The 21575-nt window shown below is 47.6% G+C and overlaps 1 protein-coding gene across 3 annotated transcripts in view; it reads left to right on the top strand.

Annotated features, from left to right (window-relative positions):
• Positions 1-21575, top strand: part of KSR2 (kinase suppressor of ras 2) — a gene marked incomplete at its 3' end in the record, with an annotated part of 362386 nt that overhangs the window by 297293 nt on the left and 43518 nt on the right. For all 3 annotated transcript variants that reach the window (XM_081036474.1, XM_081036472.1, XM_081036473.1), the window contains one exon: positions 1692-2059. In XM_081036474.1, the coding sequence (XP_080892600.1) occupies positions 1692-2059 (368 nt within the window). The remainder of the gene's footprint in view (positions 1-1691; positions 2060-21575) is intronic.

Genomic DNA, 21575 nt, shown 5'->3' with positions numbered 1-21575 from the left:
ACTAACCGGTGGAGGCCCCTCCCGGCAGTGAACCTAATGGGGCGTTATATGGTGTACATCCGGGAAAAGCTAGATGTGCGGAAATTGGCAAATGATTTGCATTCTTAGTTGAAAAACCAGCTCAGGGCTGGATAAACCCCCAGGGGGCTGTGCCCACTGCCTCCTGAGAATACATGGGAGGAGGCGGGGGCCTCAGGGACACTGGGCTTGGCAGGGTTTTCAGAATGTTCTGGAGCTTCTTCCCACCTACCAGAGCGGCTGGAGGAATACGTGCAGTGTCCTGAATGAGCACCGTGGGGTCCTGATGGAGCTGAAGGGAATAGAGTCAGACTTGACAGAGAAAATTACGTCCTTTTCTGGAATGACTGCAGTAGGTGAAACATGATTCTGGGAGAAGCTGGTATTTCCTGAGTGTGCCACTGGGGACAGCTTGCTGAGGTTTGGGGTCAGGAAGACCTGCACCCAGGCCACCCCAGGGGCCACCTTCTCAAGCTGTCTCGTCAGGCTCCAAGCCCCTGGGAATCCCCACACTGTCTCAGGCATCTACCACTTCTACATTCCAGCAAAAGAATTTCAGGAACAGGGTACTCCCGAGCCCCAGGCACCCCCAGAAGCCATGCTGAAAAGGCGGGTTCCTAGGGAGCATTTAACTGTTGTGGTGGTCATGCCTAAATGTACCTGAGTCTTGTGGGTGTGCTGGATAAAAATGCAGATTCCTGGCCCTCCCTGCTTGTATTCAAATTCAGTAGCTCTGGGTGGGGCCCAGGAATCGGCAATGTCGCAGGCATTTCAGCATGTTTCACATAGGTGGTCAGGTCTGTGCAAAGAACTTAACAAGCCTGTATCTTGTTGAAAACCTCACACCACCCTCAGGGACAGATTTTATTAGACCCTCTTTGTAATGAGGAAAGGAGGGCTCAGACAAGCGAAATGACGTGCCCAAGGTCACACCGCGGTCAGAGTTCTAGCTCATTTGGTCTGATTCTTAAGCCCAGTCTGTCAACCTCTCACTCTCGTGTCTCCTGCCCTCTGGCTGCACAGGAACCTTAGGCTTCTGGGCCTGTACAGGGTAGCTCTAACCTCTCCCAGCTTCAGATTTATCAATTCAACATTTCCTGGGGGAAGCAAAAGGCACTCCATGTGGAGGGTTGTCACACGTTATATGCAGTCGCTGAATGTACCCGGATTTAGCCTATCATCTTTATCACACACGGAGAGTCAGGCAAGTCGAAACATCATGGTAGCGCAGGAGGACGTCAGCTGTTAGGAGCCACGATCCCTGACCCTTCGTCCTAGCTCTGTCTAGTGACATAGACTAGACACTTCCCAGGTGATCAGCCATCCCCATTTGCCAGGACTGAGGGGTTCCCCGAGGCGTGGGACTTCTGGTGCCAAAACCAGGAAAGTCGCAGCAAACCGGAATGGCTGGTCCCTCTACCATTTCTCCTCTCTGAGCCTCAGTTTCCCCCCTAGCACAAGACAGTTGGAGTATCACGATCTCCCTTTCAGCTCCTTCATCGCATAGGATTCGGGACAAATAGAGAGCTATCTGTGGGCACACCTGAAGATATAGGTACATGTGCATAGAGACGTGGCCAGGCCTGCACACGTACCACAGGGCCCCCCGGGACCTCGTGGGAACGTGGGGCCACGCAGGAACAGCTCTGACCTCTCTCCCGCTCCCGCCACAGAATGAAGAGGGCCACGATGAGGCCGAGGAGTCAGAGGACGACTTTGAGGAGATGAACCTGTCCCTCCTCTCGGCCCGGAGCTTCCCACGCAAGGCCAGCCAGACCAGCATCTTCCTGCAGGAGTGGGACATCCCCTTTGAGCAGCTGGAGATTGGTGAGCTCATCGGAAAGGGCCGCTTCGGGCAGGTGTACCACGGCCGCTGGCACGGGGAGGTGGCCATCCGGCTGATCGACATCGAGAGGGATAATGAAGAACAGCTGAAAGCCTTCAAGCGGGAGGTCATGGCCTACCGGCAGACGCGGCATGAGAACGTGGTGCTGTTTATGGGCGCCTGCATGAGCCCGCCCCACCTGGCCATCATCACCAGGTCAGTGCTGCCTGGGCCCCCGCCCCCCATGCGTGGATTCCCAGAGCTCTGCTTCAGCAGAGTTGACAAATGGGGGTTCTGGTGAACTCCACATGTTGGTGACTAGGGTGTCTCTAGCTCTACCGTTCACAGTTTGTGTGGCTTTAAGATTTGCGATGGCAGAAAGTTCCCTTAATGCTAAAACCCTTTGACAGAGCAATGTCACGGAGAGAGCACTAGGTACTTGCGGAGTCAGAAAACGGGCTCTCGATAGCCCTGTGCTTCAAGTATTTGTGAAACCACATCTCTGAGACTTCTTTTCTGCATCTGTCAATTGAGTGGATTAGACTAAATCAGGGGTCTGCCAACTGTTTAGTACATATTCCCAGCTTTGCAGGCCGTACGGTTGGTGTAGCAACTACTCAGCTCTGCCACTGCAAGATGTCAGTGGGTGTACGCAGCTGTGTGCCAATAAAACTTTATTTGCCAAACCAGGCAATGGGCTGGATTTAGCCCACGGAGCCTGCTTTGCCAACCCCTGGAGTAGGATTCTGATGACTATTATTCTATCTTTCATTAAAGCTGCGGAGCACCGTTGCAGGGCCTTCCCGTTGTTTTAAATGCCCCGAATCTGTAGTCTAGAGGTATGCAGAAAGGATCGTTAGCAGAGAACTGACATTAAGAAAATGTCAGATGTTAGGAAGTTGCTTTGACTTGCTCTCTCAAACCTTGCCCCAGTGACATGAGGCATTGAAAAAAAAAGTTTTGGTTTTAGTTGAACAGATGTGGGACAATCCTTTGCAGTATTTTCAAACTCGGGCATTTGCTCCCTTGTTGCATTAGAACTGGCCACAGCAATAGCGTTCTGGGTATCGTCGGTGATGCCAAGGGTCAGTTAGGAGCCCTCTCCTTCCCATACTCCACTCAAGCAATAAGATTCCCAAAACACAGCTTGGCAGGTGCCGTGGCGGAGGCCGTGGGCTCAGCAAAGGGCTGATGTGTCTGTGATCTGCTCCCTTGTGATACACACAGAGCCTCTGAGTCCATTGATAAGATGTTGGTGACTGATGGAAGGTGTGTGATTGTCTGTCACTACTGATTATGCAGCTGGTGGGTCGACTGGAACCCACATGTCAAATGGTGAATGCTTGCAAAGGACTGGAGATCTAGGCATGGCCCTTCAACTCTCTTTAAACCAGGGTAAAAATGGTGGTTCTCAATTTTGCACAGGACAGAAGGGGCTCTCAGGTAATATCCAGCTCAGGTAATAGTCTGGGGCTGAGCTGTTCTGATTAGGTGAGTGCGTCGGTAAGCTTTTGCTGAGTAACAAACTACCCTAGCACTTCATGGTTTCCCTCTATTCTGTGGTCAATTCTGCGCTGAGCTGGGCTCAGTCGCTGGGCTCTTGGATGGGTCTGTGGTCAGCTGACAGGTCAGACCGGGGGGCTGATCAGTCGTGGATTCCCTCCCTCTGGGTTGGCAGACTGTCAGCTGGGGTGCCTCAGTTTTCTTCCCCATGGCTTCTCATCACGCAACAAGCTAGTTCGGGCTCATTCCCGTGGCAATCTCAGTGTTCCAAGTGCAGCAGGAGATCAAACCCTAATGGATAGGTACCTTTCAGAGCTCTGTGTTATATTGGCTAATGTCCATTGGCCAAGGCAAGTCACATGGTTAACCTCCGTTGAAGGCATGGAGAGACAGAGTCTTCCTCTGGGTGGGAGATTTGCAGTGTCACATGCAAGGGCGTGGATGGAAGGAGAGGGACAATCTGTGGCCATTTTTACTCCAACCTACCACCACAGTCCCTTGGTTCCTTTTCCTCCTCCCCATCTCCTCCAGTACGTACCATCTTCATCAGCAGGCAGTCAATAGCCCTTTACTTGGGGTGCAAAGTCTGGTTGGAAGGTGGTCTTTTCCCCACCTTCCATAAGCACTGGCCTTATGCCCACTGCTCCCACCAATCTGTTCTCCAATTTTCTTTCTGGTCAGCTCCTCACCTTCTGGCCTCTTTTTTTACATTCCCCACATTAAAAACTTAAAGTCCATCATCTCTTCTTTGTCTAGCCTTCCTAAGGACCTTCTGCCTCCTGCCCTCTGACTTTTTCAGTGCTACCAGTTGAATCCAGTTACCCAAGCATCTCTCACCCCTTTTCCAAGTGCTGGCTAATTGGAAGTGGATGGATTCAGTTAGCGGCCATCCTTTAAAAATGAGTGGTCATTATGAAAATGCGTTGCTCATCCTGCAAGCCAGCTGCTTTTGCGGCCCCTTTTCTATTATGTACAAAATTCTGAGCCCCCTCCCCAAGCACCATAACTGCCTGCAGATTTCACAAATAGCACAGCCTTTTCCTGGCACCAGATAAAGGCTCTGCAGCTTTGGGACATATAATTGGTCTCTGAAGTGTTTTAGTATTTTTGTATGAAGAAACCAGATGAGCCCCAAAGAGGTAGCATTTATTCCATATCATTGTGTCATTACATATTTATTTGGGGGGAGAGGCTCTGTACTCCCCTTTCTCCCATTTTGCACTGTCCACTTGTTGGCCGTCCAGGTTTCTTATCTCAATGTTCAGTTTGAAACCATATATTTGAGTAATTTGATTAATCACTTGCATTCGCACAATTGGCTGGCAGAGGTCGATGGTTGGATGATAGCCAACCAACTGAAACAATTTTTGGACCCTGGATTTATTTTACAGGGAACATGGGACCAGATAATTACCTGGCATATTCTAGATAAATTCACAGTGGCATGTTCTAGCCAATTACTTAGTAATTATCATCGAAGTTAACAAGTATTTCTAAGATTAGCTTCCTTGTAATGCAATGTGTATGGCTCTTGGGGAATGAGTAATCACCAACTAGTTACCCAACTGCTATATCCCCAAATGCAATTAGCAGGATTGCTAAATCATTTCACGATTGGATCATTATGAAATGGGGAAGCTATTGACAGTCTGCACAATAGCTCATTTTAAAAACTCCAAATGGAATTCGAAAGCCAATAAGGATAGAATTGAATGAAAGCATCTCTCTCATCCTTGCACCTTGCTGTGGAGTTTCCTGGGCCTCAATTTCCCCCAAGGAGGACCTATCACGTGCCCAGCACTGACGCCAGATGTGTCCAGCTAGTGTGAAAGGAAATGGGAACAGGGAAGTTTCCCGAGGAAGATAGACCAGGCAGAATTACAAAATTATTAGGATCTCAGCAGGAGGTAATTTGTTAATTTATCTGGTGACAAGAACATGGGCCAAGCTACCTTAGCTTGGTACCATGGAGACAAAGAGAAAGCAAAACACAGAAATCAATGTCTCTGAGAGGACCTCATCAGGGGCAGCCTGGATCCCATTGAACCAATCTAGCCATCTTACAGATGTGGACACTGAGACCAGGAAAGGAAAGTGGGGCCGGTATAAGGGCAGAGGTCTCCACTGATAACACCTCTGAAACCCCATCTTCCTCCAATACTTATTCATTCACTCATTCATTCATTCATTCATGCATTCATTCATTTGATGGATATTTAGTAAACACTAAGTTTGAGGCACTTTGCTGGATGCTGGGAGACATTGATGTGCAAGACAGACATGGACCCCGTTCTCAGAGTGCTATCTGTCTACTGGAGGAGACAGACTAGTAGTAAAGTAGCGATGAGATCATGTGAGTAGGTCCCAGTATGTTGAAGGAAACAACCCAGAGAGAGGCTTGAGCATTGGGGTTATCTTAGGGTTGTGTGTGTGTGCATGTGTGTGCGTGTGTGTGTCAGAGGGTGGGGATCCAGGCAGTCTATCTGAGATGATATTTGGGTAGGGACCTCAATGCTTGAAGCCCACGGGGCAGATGTGGGGCTAGGCACACCCAGCAGAGGGAGCAGCACATTCAAAGGCCCTGGGGTAGGGATGAGCAGGAAGTGTTTGAGAACCCGAAAGAAGACTGTCGTGGCAGCACACGGTGAGTGAGGGCTCAAGGGTGTAGAAGATCCAGCTACAGAAGCTGGCAGGAGCCAGTTTGGGGTGGGAGGGACTTTGAAAATAATATGTCCACAGCCGTCTCTTCACCTCAGCACTACGACACCTGGGGCCAGATCTTCACTTACAGGTGCCTGTCCTGTGCGCTGTAGGATGTGGAGCGACATCCCTGCCCCCTACCCTCTAGGTACCAGTCGTACCAAATCGTTTGTTGTGATAACCAAAAATGTCTTCAGATATTGCCAGTGTCCCCTGGGAGCAAAGTCACCCCAGTGGAGAGCCATTGCCCTAGAGTCTCTAGCTGAATTAGTCCGGAATGGGGCTCTAGCCTCAGTACTCCCCACGTGACTCTGTCAGGCGGCCAGGAGACCCTCTGAGACCCGCTGTTGTGGGACCTAAAAGCCTAGTGAGAGGTCTGGATTTGATGCTAATGGCAGCAGGCAGCCACTGGAGGGTTGTCGCAGGGGCCGGACCTGGCGCTTTTGCGGGCAAATATTGGCAGACTTCCAAAATAAAGGGTGCGGGCCCAATGGGAGTTTCCTTTTTAAATTCACACCTAGGACGTTACCCAAGTCACTCCCAAAAGTCTTCTCGTACCTCCTTCCCGTCAATCCAAATCCCCTCACACCCACTGTTTCGAATTATGTCACCATCAGTTATTTTTGCCTGTTCTTTAACTCGATGTAAATGGAATCATACTGCCTACATTCTTTTGTGTCTAGCTTTTATGAAAGCGTCATCATGTTGGGATTCATCCCGTGTTGTGTGTGTCAGCAGTCATTTCTGTCTGTTGCTGAATAGCAGTCCATGGTGTGAATGCAGCACAATTTGTGCAGCCATCCTTCTGTTGCTGGAGGTTTGAAGAGGTTCCCATTGGTTAACTTTCAGTCTGACTTCAGTTTCGCCAGTGGACTCAGATACAGCTTCAGTTCCCTTCACTTTTTCAGCCTTAGCCCATCATTTTCTACTTCACATTTCCACCCATTCTGACATACTTACCTTTCTATCCATCAATTCCCTCCCTTAAAAAGCTTTTAACCTTTTCTGTGGGACTACTCTTCTGTTTTTGTCCAAAACAGCTACAGTTACACATTTTCCAGGAGTCCTCATGTTGTCACTTTAGGTGTGTCTGTCCCTAGAAAACAGATGATAAAAGTCAGCTAGATTTTAAGAAACGAGGGTGGGGCGTGGGGTGGGGGGATGGGAGAAGCTGCCCCATTCTTCCCAGAAAGGTTTATCACAATGTCCCAATGCCCTCCTTAGCTTCTGCTCCAGTCCTCCCTTGGGAAAGAAAGACAAGGAGAGCTTTGGGCCCTGCACAGACTGTGGTTCCATCACGTGATTCCTTTTCTTAATGCTAAAAGGGCACCGCTGATCTTCACTGATGAAACTATTTCCCTACTTGATGGATATTTACATAATGTTGATAAATGCAGAGCCCCCAAAATAACCCAAAAGATCAACAGGTTCCGCCTGCCTTCAGCAAGTCCTTTGTTTCAGGCCAGACAGTGATATGCTCCCATTATATCACGGTGCCCATTTTACAGATGGGAAAACTGAGGTCGGAGAGGCAAAGGGAGCCCTTGCCCAGGTCCCAAAATAAATAACTGGCAGAATTTGGATTTGAGCAAATGCACATCTGAATAAGTGTGTTCCTTCTTTGTCACAACTGCCTTGGCCAGCTTGAGGGGAATGGGCCCAACTCATGAGAAATAGCACGTCACAGGAGTTTTCTGCCTTTGATCATATTAGAATCACCTGCGGGACTTGGTAACCAGACAAGGCCTAGACCCCGTCTCACTCCTACAAGCCAAGGCCCCTTTTTTAGTATGTTCCAGAGGATTCAGTCCACCACAGTTTGAGAACCACTGGCTTATTTAACTGAGTTTAATTTTGTAGCTTTGATTCCCTGCTGTTGATGTACTTCTGAAATGCCCTGTACATTCCTGTGGGACCAGCGTGTGCATGCATGCACACACACACACACACCTCTAAATTATATACCAATTGTCTCTTCTTTCTCTCTTCTCCTTCCCACACTCCTCTCATACACACATTCCTACTCCCTCTCACTTCCCCTGCAGAAGACTCCTTTCATTAATATTAGCCACTCATATTTATTTAAGGTTGATAAATGCAGAACCCCCACAATAAACCAAAAAATCAACAGATTCCATAGTTTCCATAGCCCAGGAACCCCCACCCCACTTCACCACACCCCCAAATACTTTCTGGGGATCCCCCAATTATTTAAATCAATGCTTCATAGTATGGACCCCTAGCCAGCATCACCTGTGAACTTGTTAGAAATACAAATTCTTACTCCTTCCCCCCAGTCAAATGTCTGGGGGTGAGCCCAGCTCTCTGCTTTAAGAATCCCTCTGGTTCATTCTGATGCGCACACAGGCTCAGACACATTACTTTGAAGAAACCGCTTCCTACTCCCTATGTTCTCCTGCCAAGAGCCTCTCGCATCCCTTGGAAGCCTCCTTGCTCCCTCACCGAGCAGAGTCCAAAATGAGCGAGGGTCTGGAACATCCCAATATAATAGCCAGCAGCTCCTGAGAGCTGCCACTTAGCTTCAGTGCTAACACAAGCTCACTAACATGCTTTCCGCAGACACGTATCAGACCCTGGCTCAGTGCCAGGCCGCAGGTTAGCCGCTCAGAACATAGTTCCTATGGTTTATACAGGGCGTTACATTCCAGCAGAAGAGACAGGCAGTAACGAGGTAAGTAGAAAATTAAGTCAGATAAAGCATTGCATTAAGTGCCATGAAGGCCACAGATGCGAGGTGGGGGCATGGGGTCAGGGAGGGGTGGAGGAGGGGCGTCAGAGCAACAGGAGGACAGGAGGGCTACTTTGGGCTCAGACAGAAGAGGTGTCCTTGGGCAGGTGACATCTGAGCTGAGACCTAATGATGATGAGGAGCCAGCCATGCAAAGGGGAAGAGCGGTCCAGGCAGGGAGACAGCAGGTGCAAAGGCCCTGGGGTAGGAATGAAATGGGCACATTTGAGGACTAGAAGAAAGCAATGGGGTGACACCAAGAAAGGGGATGCAGGGCCTCAAAAGAAGATAAAGGCATGGGGATTATCCTAACGCAGTGGGAAGCTAGTAAGAGATTTTGCACGGGAGCTGCTCACACCACTCCAGAAGTGTCCTGATAGCCCGCCTGCTGCCTATGCTTAACACTCAGCTAGTTGGCTCAGTATGTCAAAACTCTTATGTTTGAGAGCAGTGATGGCATCAATGAGACCCAGCACTAAAGGGCACAGCAGAGGAATGGGGTCCTGGGCTGTCCTGGCTGTCACTGTGTCCTTTCCACCTGTGAGTGGCTTCAGACAAGATGCCTGAATGCTTCCTCTGCAGTTGGAAACATAGTGAACTCCATCAAGATGCTTTCCCAGCAATGCAGACTGGTACAGCCACTGTGGAAGGCAGTGTGGAGGTTCCTCAAAAAATGATGAATAGAATTACCATATGACCCAGCAATCCCTCTCCTGGGTATCTACCCAAAAAATCTGAAAACATTTATCCATAAAGACATGTGTGCTCCAATGTTCATTGCAGCTTTATTTACGGTGGTCAAGACATGGAAACAACCAAAATGTCCTTCGATAGATGAATGGATAAAGAAGTTGTGGTACATATACACAATGGAATACTATTCGGCTGTAAGAAAAGATGATATAGGAACATTTGTGACAACATGGATGGATCTTGAGAGTATAATGCTAAGTGAAATAAGTCAGACAGAAAAAGCAGAGAACCCTATGATTTCACTGATAAGTGGTATATGAACCAAAAACAACAAAAGAACAAGACACACATATGAGAAACAAAAACTCATAGACACAGACAATAGTTTAGTGGTTACCAGAAGGTAAGGGGGGAGAGGGGTGGTAGATGAGGATAAGGGGGATCAAATATATGGTGATGTGAGGAGAACTGACTCTGGGTGGTAAACACACAATGGGATTTATAAATGATGTAATACAGAATTGTACACCTGAAATCTATGTAACTTTACTAACAATTGTCACCCCAATACACTTTAATTAACAAAAAAAAGATGCTTTCCCAGCATCCGGAGTAGGAGGGAGCAGGATCTATGGGGTTACATAATTGTCTTGTGAGACAGGGGCATGGGCTGTGCACCCTAGGAAAGAGAATGAAGGAAGAACAGGATTTCCCGGCTGTTCTCTGAAGAATTTTTCAAATGTCTCACTTGGCGAGTGTCATCAGTCCCTTCGCTGGGTGCCTGAGTCCGAATGCAATTTTGCAATCGGGTGAGTTGCCTGCGTGCACCAACGAGACATCCAGCCCCCACCCATCTCCCAGGGACAAAGTAGTAATATAATCCCATAGGACCTCATTTGCACAGCATGTAAATTTGGTAAATTTCAGGAGCTGTTTATTAGATTATTTATTTCCAACTCCAAATCAGTTTCTGTTTTTCAGCCTTTCAAATATAATAGCACCAAGCTGCTATCTTTGACAGACTGACAAATGTAGGACCCTGCCTTGTGCCAAGATGGTAACTTGATGCCTGAATGAGGTCTCGACTTGCTTTTTCTGTAACTCTGTCCTTATGAGTTTTCTGGTTATTTCTTCCTTCAGGCCAGTTTGATTGTCCTAAATATAACATACAAGAGTTGGGGGGCCTGAGCCCACGAAGACTCCATCCCCCGTCATCTAGTGGAATCGGCTTCCTTTTATGTGCAAAGAGCTGAATTGCGTTCCCTTTATAAAGCACAGCTGAAAAAGATTTTTTGTCTGTGGCTGCGTTTAATTGTGCTGGAATGTAAGCGCCTGGGACTTTTGTGAAGGAAGCTCTATAAATGTACTGCAACATTAATTATTATTATTAGCATCATCTCATGTACATTGCATATGCCTGTTGGTAAATGATCATATGACCAGCAGAGGACGTGCATGGGTGAAGACTTTGCTGCTGGCCGCCACTTTCCTTGACTCTCAAAGATTCTGAAGAACTAGCATGTGTGACATCTGGCATCACTTACAACAGAACTTTTGTGTCTTTACCACACACGTGATAAATCATTTGTTACTGGAAATGCAGATCAGCAAAAAAGAAAATGAAATTCACCCATAATGTCTCCAGCCAGAGAGAATTACATTCACATTTTGGTGGGTGTACTCCCAGGAAGTTTTCTCAGTATACGACAGGTCCTTAAATAACGTCTTTTCATTCAAGGTCGTTGCATTACAATGTTGACGACATGCCTTGGGAACTTAAATCTTGTTTATATCAATCAGCCTGTTGTAAAATTGGTTTCAGTATATGCCGTTACACTTAAAGTCAAAGAACCTATCGATGACATTAAGCGAGGGCATTCCGTATATACAAGCTCAGTTTGTATTTGTCAGGGTTATCGTAGCTGCTGTAACAAATAAGCCTTAAAACATGAAGTGTGTTAACACAAAAGAAGTCCATTGCTGACTCACATAATAGTCCAAGATGGCTGTTTCTGGATGGTAGGTGGCTTTCTTCATGTGTGGAGGGATCCAAGACCAATTCCATCTTTCAGAGCCACCCCTAGGGCTCAGAGTCCTCTGCTTCTAGCCAGGGAAAGACCACGGAAATAGGAAAGACCGTGGCAGAACTCGTGGGAGGTGTCTGTAAACCATGCTTAGAAATGGTGCATGTCATTCCATTCCTGTGTCATGGCCTGGCACCATCCCTTGACCACCTAACCACAAGGGAAGCTGAGAAATAACTCACTGTATCCCCAGGAGGAGAATGATGTGTGTTTTGGTGAAGAGCCAGCACCTCTGTCACTCAAACATTTATGGACAGATCTCGTATCCCGTTGAGGGTGGACTCATCCGGCAACCCTGTTACATGACTCACTATTTTCACTAGACACTATGTGTATGAACACTCCCCTTTATTTTCATTTGAGTCTACTGCAAATTTCTTCACTCCTGTTTGCCTCAGTTTCCTCATCTATGAAATGGGGATAACATCTCTCGTGCAAGGTAGTGATATGAATTAGAGATCTTATATGGAAAGTCTATAGTTTAATGCCTCCTGAAATTGGAGTTGCTCCATACCTTATATCTCCCAGTTGCTATAGTAATAAAGATGATATTCTAACAATAACGATGACGGCAGTAATGATCACGATGGAAGTAATTAGGAGAAGTACGGTAGTATATTTACTCTCTGGTGCCTTTGGCACTACAAACAGCAGGTGTTTTGTGTTTATTAGAATATCAAATGATACAAGGCAATGGCTGTGGTTTGACTACTTGGATTTGTGTCCCAGCTCCTGGCGTGGCCCTTGGCCAAGTTTCTTAACCTCTTCAAGCTTCGAGCCGTCCAGGAGGAAATGTTGAGTAGGCAGCTGGGTATACTGGTCTCAAGCTCAGATGAACGGTTGGAGCTGGAAATAACTGTGTGTGTCATCTGCGTAGCAGTGGTAGTTGACGCTATCTGGGGAAGAGAAAGGGGTCGCCTGAGGATGGACCCTGGACCACCTCCAATATTGCGTGGCCTGGTGGGGAAGGGTCACCCTACACAGGGGAGAAGATGCGGTTAAGGCAGTAGAGTCACCCAGAAGAGCATGGAATCATGAAGCCAACCCAAGGTGGCTCCCACCACCCAACAGTCTCTCCCCTTGCGTCTCTGTGCTGTATTTTCACTGGGGTATTTCTCGCCACATGACAATTCTTTTGTTCCTCGATTTGTTTGTTTGCTTCCTATTGCTCCTCCCCGCAGCCCCTCCTCCACCTTAGAACAGAAGCCCCAGGAAAGCAGGACCTCAGCTAGTGACTCACCTCTGTGTCCCCAACCCCTAAAATATTAGGTCCTCCTGAAATACTCGTTGAGTATATGAATACCAGTTTCCAAAAACGGAGTCACACACATTATCACAGCTTGCTCCTCTCGGCAAATGTAGCAGCCAACAATGAATGGTACTGTTTACTTAGAATCACTGAGAAATGAGTGGGACCTAAGTGAAGCATAGTACAAACCGGTTAGGGGGTGGCTGTAGGACATGGGAGAATTAACGGTGATGAAAAGAGAAAAAGGTGCCAATCATGCAATGTAAATTATAATAATACACTAGAGAGGCTGAGTGACTTGGGGGTTTTTGCCCCAGACACTCATCCTGTGTAAGGTCCTGGGTGTGATACTGGGAATGGAAAGCAGAAGGCATGGCCTCTGATCCCGTGGAGCTCAGAGACAGAACAGTGACTGGATGATTTTTCAAACAGTGTCCTAGAGGGCTGTGGGGGCCAGAGCCAACCCCTTATCCAACCGAGGAACTGGCCGGATGGACAAGAAAGTAGTGGCATTCCTAACGGGCACAGCATGTGCAAAGGGCTAGAGGTGGGAGGGGTCGAGACTGGGATGGTGGGAAAGTCGTGAGCTGCTGTATAGGACCACGTGGGGGAACAGCGAGAGCTAGGGGGCTGGAGATGACCTTAAAGGACCTGGTCAGCCCTGCTGAGGAATGTGAATTTTTCTCCTAAAGGCTGGGGGAGCCACCGAACGATTTAATCAGAGTCATACCATCCGGTTTGCATTTTAGAAAGCCCACTTTGGGGCAAACCCTTGTTTTAGAAGAACTTGTAGCCAGATGGCTGCTGTGTTTCCCTTCCCCAAGAATGGTCCGGACGGGTACTGGTGATCCTAATCAGACATCAGGGGGAACAAATACAGGTTTGAATGCCCTGAGTTCTAAAAGACACATGGCGTGACTCCCTCAGCAGAGAGCAGCCGCCAGCGGCAAGCTGGCCGTCCTTTGGAAAGGAAGACGTTTTCAAACAGCTTTCACTACTTACCCAAGCTGAAAGGACTCAGCTGCACTCCCGTGTTTGGAAGGCATGTGTGGGCAGCATCAGGGCCCGAACGTGCATTCCAGCAACTACAGGGACGGTTTCCTCAGCGTTGTTGGCAGGCGGTGGTTAAACAGAGATTCAGGAACATGCCGATGGCTTCACGAGAGAGGCAAAAGTGTCATTAAAAGCTGGTTCCCTGCAGTCTGATGCACTTGTGTGGAAATACAGGTTTTTCTGCATTTTGAATCATTTTAACAGCCCTCTGCCGTAAGTACAAGTCATGTCCCCCTTTCTAGGCAAGCAAACAGAGAGACAGAGACTGGGCCTGAGGTCATAAAGCTACGTAGGAAGGGGCGGGAATTGAACCTAAGACTGTTTGATTCAGATCAAAGCCTAGCATCAACCATCCTCTGGTCGTCTTTCTTGCCCTACCTGTACCTACGTCCATCCGTCTTTTTAATGCCTTAGAACCCTCCAATGCTGGGTCCCCTCCCCTGATAAGGACAAAGGTTTGCCTACTTCCAAGTCTGTTTCATTGTTTGAACCACCAAACTTGCCTGCTTGTGACCTGTTGAGCTGGCAACAGGTGCCAGGTGAAACGCTGGCAGTTGTCCCTTTCCCTCCCTCTCCTTGGGGCAGATTCCAGGATCCATGAATGGGCAGGGGAGAAGTGCTGGGTCAGCGCGTTGTCACTGCTCTCTGGGAGTCAGCGGCCCTGGGGTTTGGTTTGAGGTATTCCCAACCCGATTGCAGTTGTTGGGCACCGCTCAGCGTCTGCTTTGTCTCTGCCTGATCATGTTTAAGATAATTAAGCCCATAAATCAAATAATAAATAGATATTGACTCTTTGTCATGGAGTCTATCAGGATTGATTGGTCACTGGGAATCCTGCTTTCCTCAATCAATGGGGAGCCAGGGGGATTAATAAATCTTGATAATGACTGGCAACAGGAAAATCAATAGGTACATTAATATATGCATTGGGAGCCTGTGTCTTCGAATGTGAAATGAGAGTTTGTTTTGGAAGCAGAGGGGAACAAGAGAGGAGGGGAGAACCAACAGAGAGAGACTAGCTTGAGTCTCCTTAGACCCAAACGTGGTACCTCGAACTCCGTAGGGGTTCTTCGTGTTTTGGTGAGCTACAGAAATCCAAGGAGAGGTTTACTTTCAAGAGAAACTGTATTTGGTGTTTCCTTTTTCCATTCTCTGGGTGTCTGCGTGCCCAGAAATACCCTCTGCCCCTGGACTGCATTGGTCTGTTCATGTTTGGCCTTCCAGGGGGAAGGAGACAGAGAGGGGAGGGTGGGGGGGAGGGGAGACCAGGCTGCTTAGGTGCTGGTAGCTCTCACCAAGAAAGAGATTGGAGAACGACGCCTGCTTCAGGGAACAAAATCAAGAGTTTGAGCGGCATGTTGAGTGGAAGGGGTCCCACTGAGTCGCTCAAGAAGTGATGTTAAATAGGCATGTAGATACCTATCGTTCATTCAGAGATGAGTTCTGGGCATAGAAAACTGGGAGCCATTTGTGTTGGGAGCTCTTAGGACTCATGGGCCTGGGGAGACAGCCTGGGGCAGTGCTTCTCACACTCAACCGTGTGTCAGAATCCCCTGGAGACTTTGTGCAAACCGCAGATTGCCGGGTTCCACACACACACACACCCAGAGTTTCTGATTCAGTAGCTCTTGAACGGTGACCTGAGCAATTGCATTTTTAACATGTTCCCAGGTGATGGTGCAGGTGTGGGAACCCCTGAGAGCCAGTCGCCCTGGTGCAACACAACAAAGCGAGAAGAAGGCAGAGTGTTCCTGCAAGGGGCCAGGGACTTGAGGACAACCAATAGAGACTGTTGTCATGGGAGCCTGGGGCAGACAGTGTTTCAGCAAGGGGGTGTGGTTAGCAGTCTCAGAAGCTAGTATGGAAAGGACAGGCGAGATGCAAATGGAGAAGCGTCCCCCAGGAGCTCTTCCAGCCTTAACTATTTGTTGGCTGTGGTTTACACCTATTTGCAGACTTCCCGATTTACTTTCTCTGCCCAGTGGCATTTGACAACCCCACCTGTAATCCCAGGTGCCTTCCATGTGCATTTCTAGGTTAGGGCTAAGGTTCCGGTGGGAATGGAGCTCTGTGCCCTTCAAACCGGAAGGATGATGGCTAGAGACAGTCGTCAGAGGGGACTAAGGCACAGCTGGAAGGTCCAGTCCCAGGAACAGTTCCCAGCAGGAAAGAGCTGAACTTCATCAGAGTGGCTGTGTGGAGTTGCTGAGGCTGGAAACGAATCTACTCTTGGGAGATGTTCTTTCTGGACACTGTGCAGTGTTCTTTTCAAAACCAGTCATTGGTATTTAGCCATCACTATCCTTTAAACATAAGGAACGGAAGTTGGTTGCGTGGTTGAATCATGTTTCATATGAAAGAGGGCTCCATTGTGAGATGGCCCTCTGATCTTTCTTAAGGGGAATGTGTTAGTTGAGCATCTATTGCATGCCGGGTTCCGTACTAAGGACGTTAGAGATATTGCTTCCTTTAATTGCTGTCTGCATTTTATACAGGGGGAGCCTGGGACTTAGGGAGGTGATCATAGCTCATCCAAGACATCCAGCTGGTGTGAGCCTGAGCTGAGCTGTAACTTTGACCTCTCTGATCCCAGAGCTTGAACCTGAACCCATCAGACTGTACTGTGTCATCTTAAAGATAGAATTAACTCTTTGTTTGAATATCCTTTTGGACCATTCTCCAAGGACCCCCACATGAGTTTCATAGCTCTCTGTCATGGTCTGGCCGTTTTTCTTACCCTTATGTACAGAGTAAAATTTATGGGCATTTCCCCCCATGTAGAAATTTTAAACTGGAAATAAAAAGGTCTTAGACTTGCACGTCTTGGACTTGCACGTCCAAGTCAGGCTTCTGTGTGTCCTCCAGTGCCTGGCCTTGTGGGCCATCAGGAAATGCAACCTGGTGGTCACCAAAATAGCCTGTGGGGAAAAGTTTGGTTTACGAGTTGTCTGGATATGAGTACTTAGATGTTGGTGCAGATTTGCCAGCAGAAGTTTTTCTTTTGTACTGATAGTCAGGTAGCCTTTCTGAGCCTCAGTTTCTGCATCTGTACAATGGAGGTCATAATAATCCCCAGCCTGTGGGATTGTTGTAAGGATTGAGTTCATACATATCTAAGGCACTGAGAACAGAGTCTGGCACAGATCAAGTGCCATTGAAGTATTGGCATTTGTTGTTGTGGCTGCTGTTACTACTGGCCCCCCACCATGGGTACCCAATGGAGGTGACATAAATACAACTTTTGTCCTATGCTGTAATAACAAGAACGTTGGATATGGAGTGAGGAGTCCTGGATGAATGGTCTGACCTTGTCATTTGCTGGCTGTGTGACCTTGGACAAATCACTTCACCTCCCTGAGCCTCAGTGTTCTCATCTGTAAAATGGGGATAGCAGTGGATATTTCTCTGGATGGCTAGGAGGAGCAAATGAAATGGAAAAACTGAAACCTTCATAAAGTGACCAGGGTTAGAGTCGTGTGGGATACTTGAAAAATCATATAATAATAATAATAATAATAATAATAATAATAATAACAGGAGGAGTTTATGAAGCATTGACTTCCTGTCGAGTACTGTTCTAAGCACTTTGACTTTCCCCAACTACCAGGTGAGGCTGGTACTTTTGTAATGGTGGAGCTGAGATTTGAACTTATGTCTGCTGCTGTCAAAGCAGGTATTTATGGACTACAAAGCAGGCAGTTGATTGAAGAGAATTGTCTGGTTGAATTGGCAGGTGGCAGTGACCCGAGTTTAAAGTTGGCAGTGCAACTCAGAGGCCCTGCAATCAGTTCCCCATTCTTGCGGCTCAAGCCGTTTGGTGGTCTCTGGGGAGATGACTGTCCTCGTGCTGTGAGAGACTGATGAGAGGGAGGGCCCCCTCTCCCCAGGCCTCTTGTCGTCTTCTCCCTTTGACAGAAACCGGGTCTGATCGCTGAGAAGTTGCTCTTGCTTTTAATCAAAAGGTGCATCTCCGAGTCCTCTTCAAAGGAGGACCTCCATTCTTCCAGATGTTCGAAAGCCCCAAAGGAGCGCCAAGCAGAGAGCAGATCAAGTATCTTCAAAGGCAAGGAAGGGGTCACAACCGTCTTCAGAATTTCCCAGCTGCGGCCAGTCTGATGCAGTTATTAGCACAGTCTTTTGGGACTTTGGGGCAGATCAGGGATTCTCAGCGGGCTTGTTTAGAAGGGTTTGCAGACCAGGGAAGACTGTCAGGGCTTCTCAGTCACCTGGGTCTGCTCACTCTCCAAGCAACAAAGGCTGCCTCTGACAGTTTCTCAGAACTGGAGATGCTGTGCAACAGGACAGTGAGTTCATATTCTGTCCTGTCAATAAACCACTCTTCCTCAGCTGGCCGTGTTGCCCTTCCTTCTGCAGGAACTCTGCTCTCTCTGGCCTCCCTGCTCTCCTTCTTCCCTCGTGCTTCCAGCCTTGCTGCTGACACCTCCCTGGGGCTTATTTTATCACGCAGAGTTAGAGATGAAACACAGGTGCTGTTTACACGGCATCCAGAGGGATGGACCGCCATCAGGTGCTAAATGCAGCACGGAAAGGGCAGGGAGGCAGGAAGGAGCCTAGAGTTCAAGTTTTTCTACTGCGTTGTGACCTCAAGCAAGCCTTTAACTTTTCTAGCTCTCAGTTCTCTTGTTTGTGAAATGATTATAACATACTTCATCCTTCGCTGGGTCATTTACCGCCTTCTCTTAGACTGGGTACCTAAGCTGAAGCTTTGAGAGTGAAAGACCACCCATCCATCCATCCATTCATCCATCTTCTCATCAATTCATTCATCCGTCTTCTACCCCCATCGCCTTTCACAGACCCATCTACCTACCCATCTATCCACCCACCCACCTATCTGTTCTTCCCATCCATCCATCTATTCAACATTCAACCACTCAACTCCTCCTCCATCCATTCATCAGTTCATTCTCCCACCCTTCCACCTAGCCATTCGTGCACCCATCCCCCCACTCATCATTAATCTTGCCCTCTAGCCATTCAGCAAATAGTTGTTGAGAGCTTGCTCTCTGTTGGGTACTGCTAGTTGCTGGGAATCATTATTTGGGGCTTTTATTCTGGGACAGAATATAAAGGGACAGATATAGGCAGATAGTGGGTCATAATTAAAGTCAGCTCCGGGAAGCAAGGCAAGATGGCAGGTTTGAGTGGGGAGGCTATGGACAGTATCATTCTGGTATCACTGGGTTAGAACCCACAACAAATACATCTGTGGAAGTATCCATAGCTGGGAATTTCAACAGACTGCACACCTATGGAAATGAACTGCGAGGCACATTCCCAGATATGAAAACACACAACCCAAATGAAAAGCCAGGCCGCAGGGCTAAAAGGATCAGCATCATCTTTGCCTTCATGTTTCCTTTCCTTGGTTCTAATTTGTATGGAACTCTATGCTGATGAGTGTGGAAGCTGAGATCCTGGTAATACATTGAGGAGAGGGTGATCGGAGAGTATTCTCAGGTAGTGAGGTGGGGGAAGAGGGTTCCAATTTATCAGGCTCTGAGGTAGCTTAGCACATTTTTCTAGAGGTTGGCAGTGGGGTGGGAGCTGCAGACCAAAAGGCAGGGCGATTCACTGCCTACTTTATACCCCATTAACTCTCAACTCATCACAATTTATCAGCAGCAGGCTGGAGGTTACTTACTCATTATTTATAAAGAAAGTGTTTGCTAAGCAAATCAGTAGTTCAAACAAGATCGAGGGGGGTAAGTTTAACCCACTCAAGAAAACCAACCAGAATATGAGCCTCAGCACATTCACTGTCTGCAGGCAGATGGAGCTGCAGGTGACAGGACACACACCAGCCCGAATGGTTTCTGCCTCACAACTCCCAAAATCTTCACTTTATCTTAAAATGGTCTTTCTCTAAGAAACACATCTCACCTCCTCCCCTTCCACGTTTAATCCAAATCTGACAATGGCTCTATGTTACCATTCGTTATCACAGTAAAAGCCATTGGTCAACCCTAGTAAGAATATCTTTTGGGGTCAGGTGTCAAAACCGGGTCCCTTGAACTCCTTCCCTTTTGTGAGATTAATGACTCTGGCTTTCTTTAAATATCTTCAGATTTATTTAAATCTCTGGTTCTTTTTGTTTGAGGAAGGCCTCTTGGACTTGGACTTGGGAGACCTGGTTTTCCATCTTGGTGCAGGATGGGCTCAGATGAGTCTTTTGGGCTCGATGGTCCTCAGCTTCCTCATCTGTAGAATGGGCATACTGATCCTTATACCACAAAATTGTTTCAAGCAGTAGATAAAACCAGGAAGATGAAAGTGTTTTGTAAACAAAAAAATTCAAAACAAATTCGAAGGGCTAGATAGTTTTCCACTGGATTTCAATGAAAATGAGAGGTGTTTTTTTTTCTTTTATTGAGTCAACATGAGTGGTTTCAGCTTTTCCAGTAGTTCTGAACCTTGGCTTAACATCAGGATTTACCTAGGCAGCTTTTTAATCATGAGTGATGCCTGGACTCTACCCTCCACCCCCAAAAGACTTTGAGTCGGTGGGTTTGGGTGTCATTTTGTTTAGGATCTCCAGGTAATTCTGTCACAGACCCAGGATTAGGGACCACTGTACTGTGCCCAGAAAGAGCCATGTCTCAGACTCAGAAGAGCATCTTGACAGAGACCGTGGAATCTTACAGACTCTGGTGCAACCAGCCTCCGTGACTTCTTGGCTGCTTTCGTCATTCTCTAAAAGGTGTAGATATGTCTTCATTATCAGGGTTATTGAGGTGAGGAAAAGTGATAACACAGGGATAGTACATTTCTTTGATGCCTAAGATACAGTTTGAAATCAGCAATTGGTAGTTAATATCACTGTTGTTTCTCGTTAGGTATCTCAGGTACAAGTGGCTTTTGGGGTTCCCTGGGACAAAACTGAGGGACAAAAATTCAGTTTCCAAAGAATAGCAGATGCTGAAGCTGTGGTAATAGGAATAATTCTTACTGGAAGAGTGGGAGTAATAATCGTAATGATTATTAATTCTATTGAGTACTTACTAGGCACCAGGGCTCCTGCAAAACCCTTTATTTGAATGGTTTTGGGTCATCGTACAGCTACCTTCCTAAGGTGGGTATGACTCATTCCCATTTTACAGATGAAGGGCCCGGGGTAAGTGCCTTTCCGAGGCATCCAGGGAGGAGGCAGGGAAGCTGAGATTTAAGCCCAGCAGCCAGGCTCCAGGACCTCTGTGCTGTGAGTTGGGGGGAGGCAGCTAATGACCATGGTGGTTTCCCCCTGGATGGTCAGGCACGTGCCCGGAACCTTTTAGGTCCTGTTGAAACACGAGACCATCCTCACCCCTTTCTTAAGAGAAGCTAGACCTGGATTCCAGGCTGGACTCCCCGACATAGTGCCCGAGCATGCTCAGGAAGTCACTTCCCTTCCCTGAGCCTCAGTTGTCTCCCCGTAACCTGGGGATGATGAGAATACCTACATCTCAGCGTTATGTGGAGGAAAGAGATGATAATGCTGGGAAGGGACTTGAGACATGTTAGTGAAAGGTGGTGATGGTTTTAGCCACGGTGTTTTTCGTGGAGGCTTGCACAGGCACCAAGGTGGTCTCCACCATTTGGGCAAGTGACTTACCCTCTCTGTACCCCTGCTTTCCTCAGCTGTACAACGAGGACAACAGTACTCAACCTCATGGAGCTGTGATGGAGGATTAAATGGTGTAA

This window comes from Rhinolophus hipposideros (genome assembly GCF_964194185.1).
Source record: "Rhinolophus hipposideros genome assembly, chromosome: 24".
Classification (NCBI taxonomy): domain Eukaryota; kingdom Metazoa; phylum Chordata; class Mammalia; order Chiroptera; family Rhinolophidae; genus Rhinolophus; species Rhinolophus hipposideros.
This window is presented reverse-complemented; position numbering and strand designations above follow the sequence as displayed.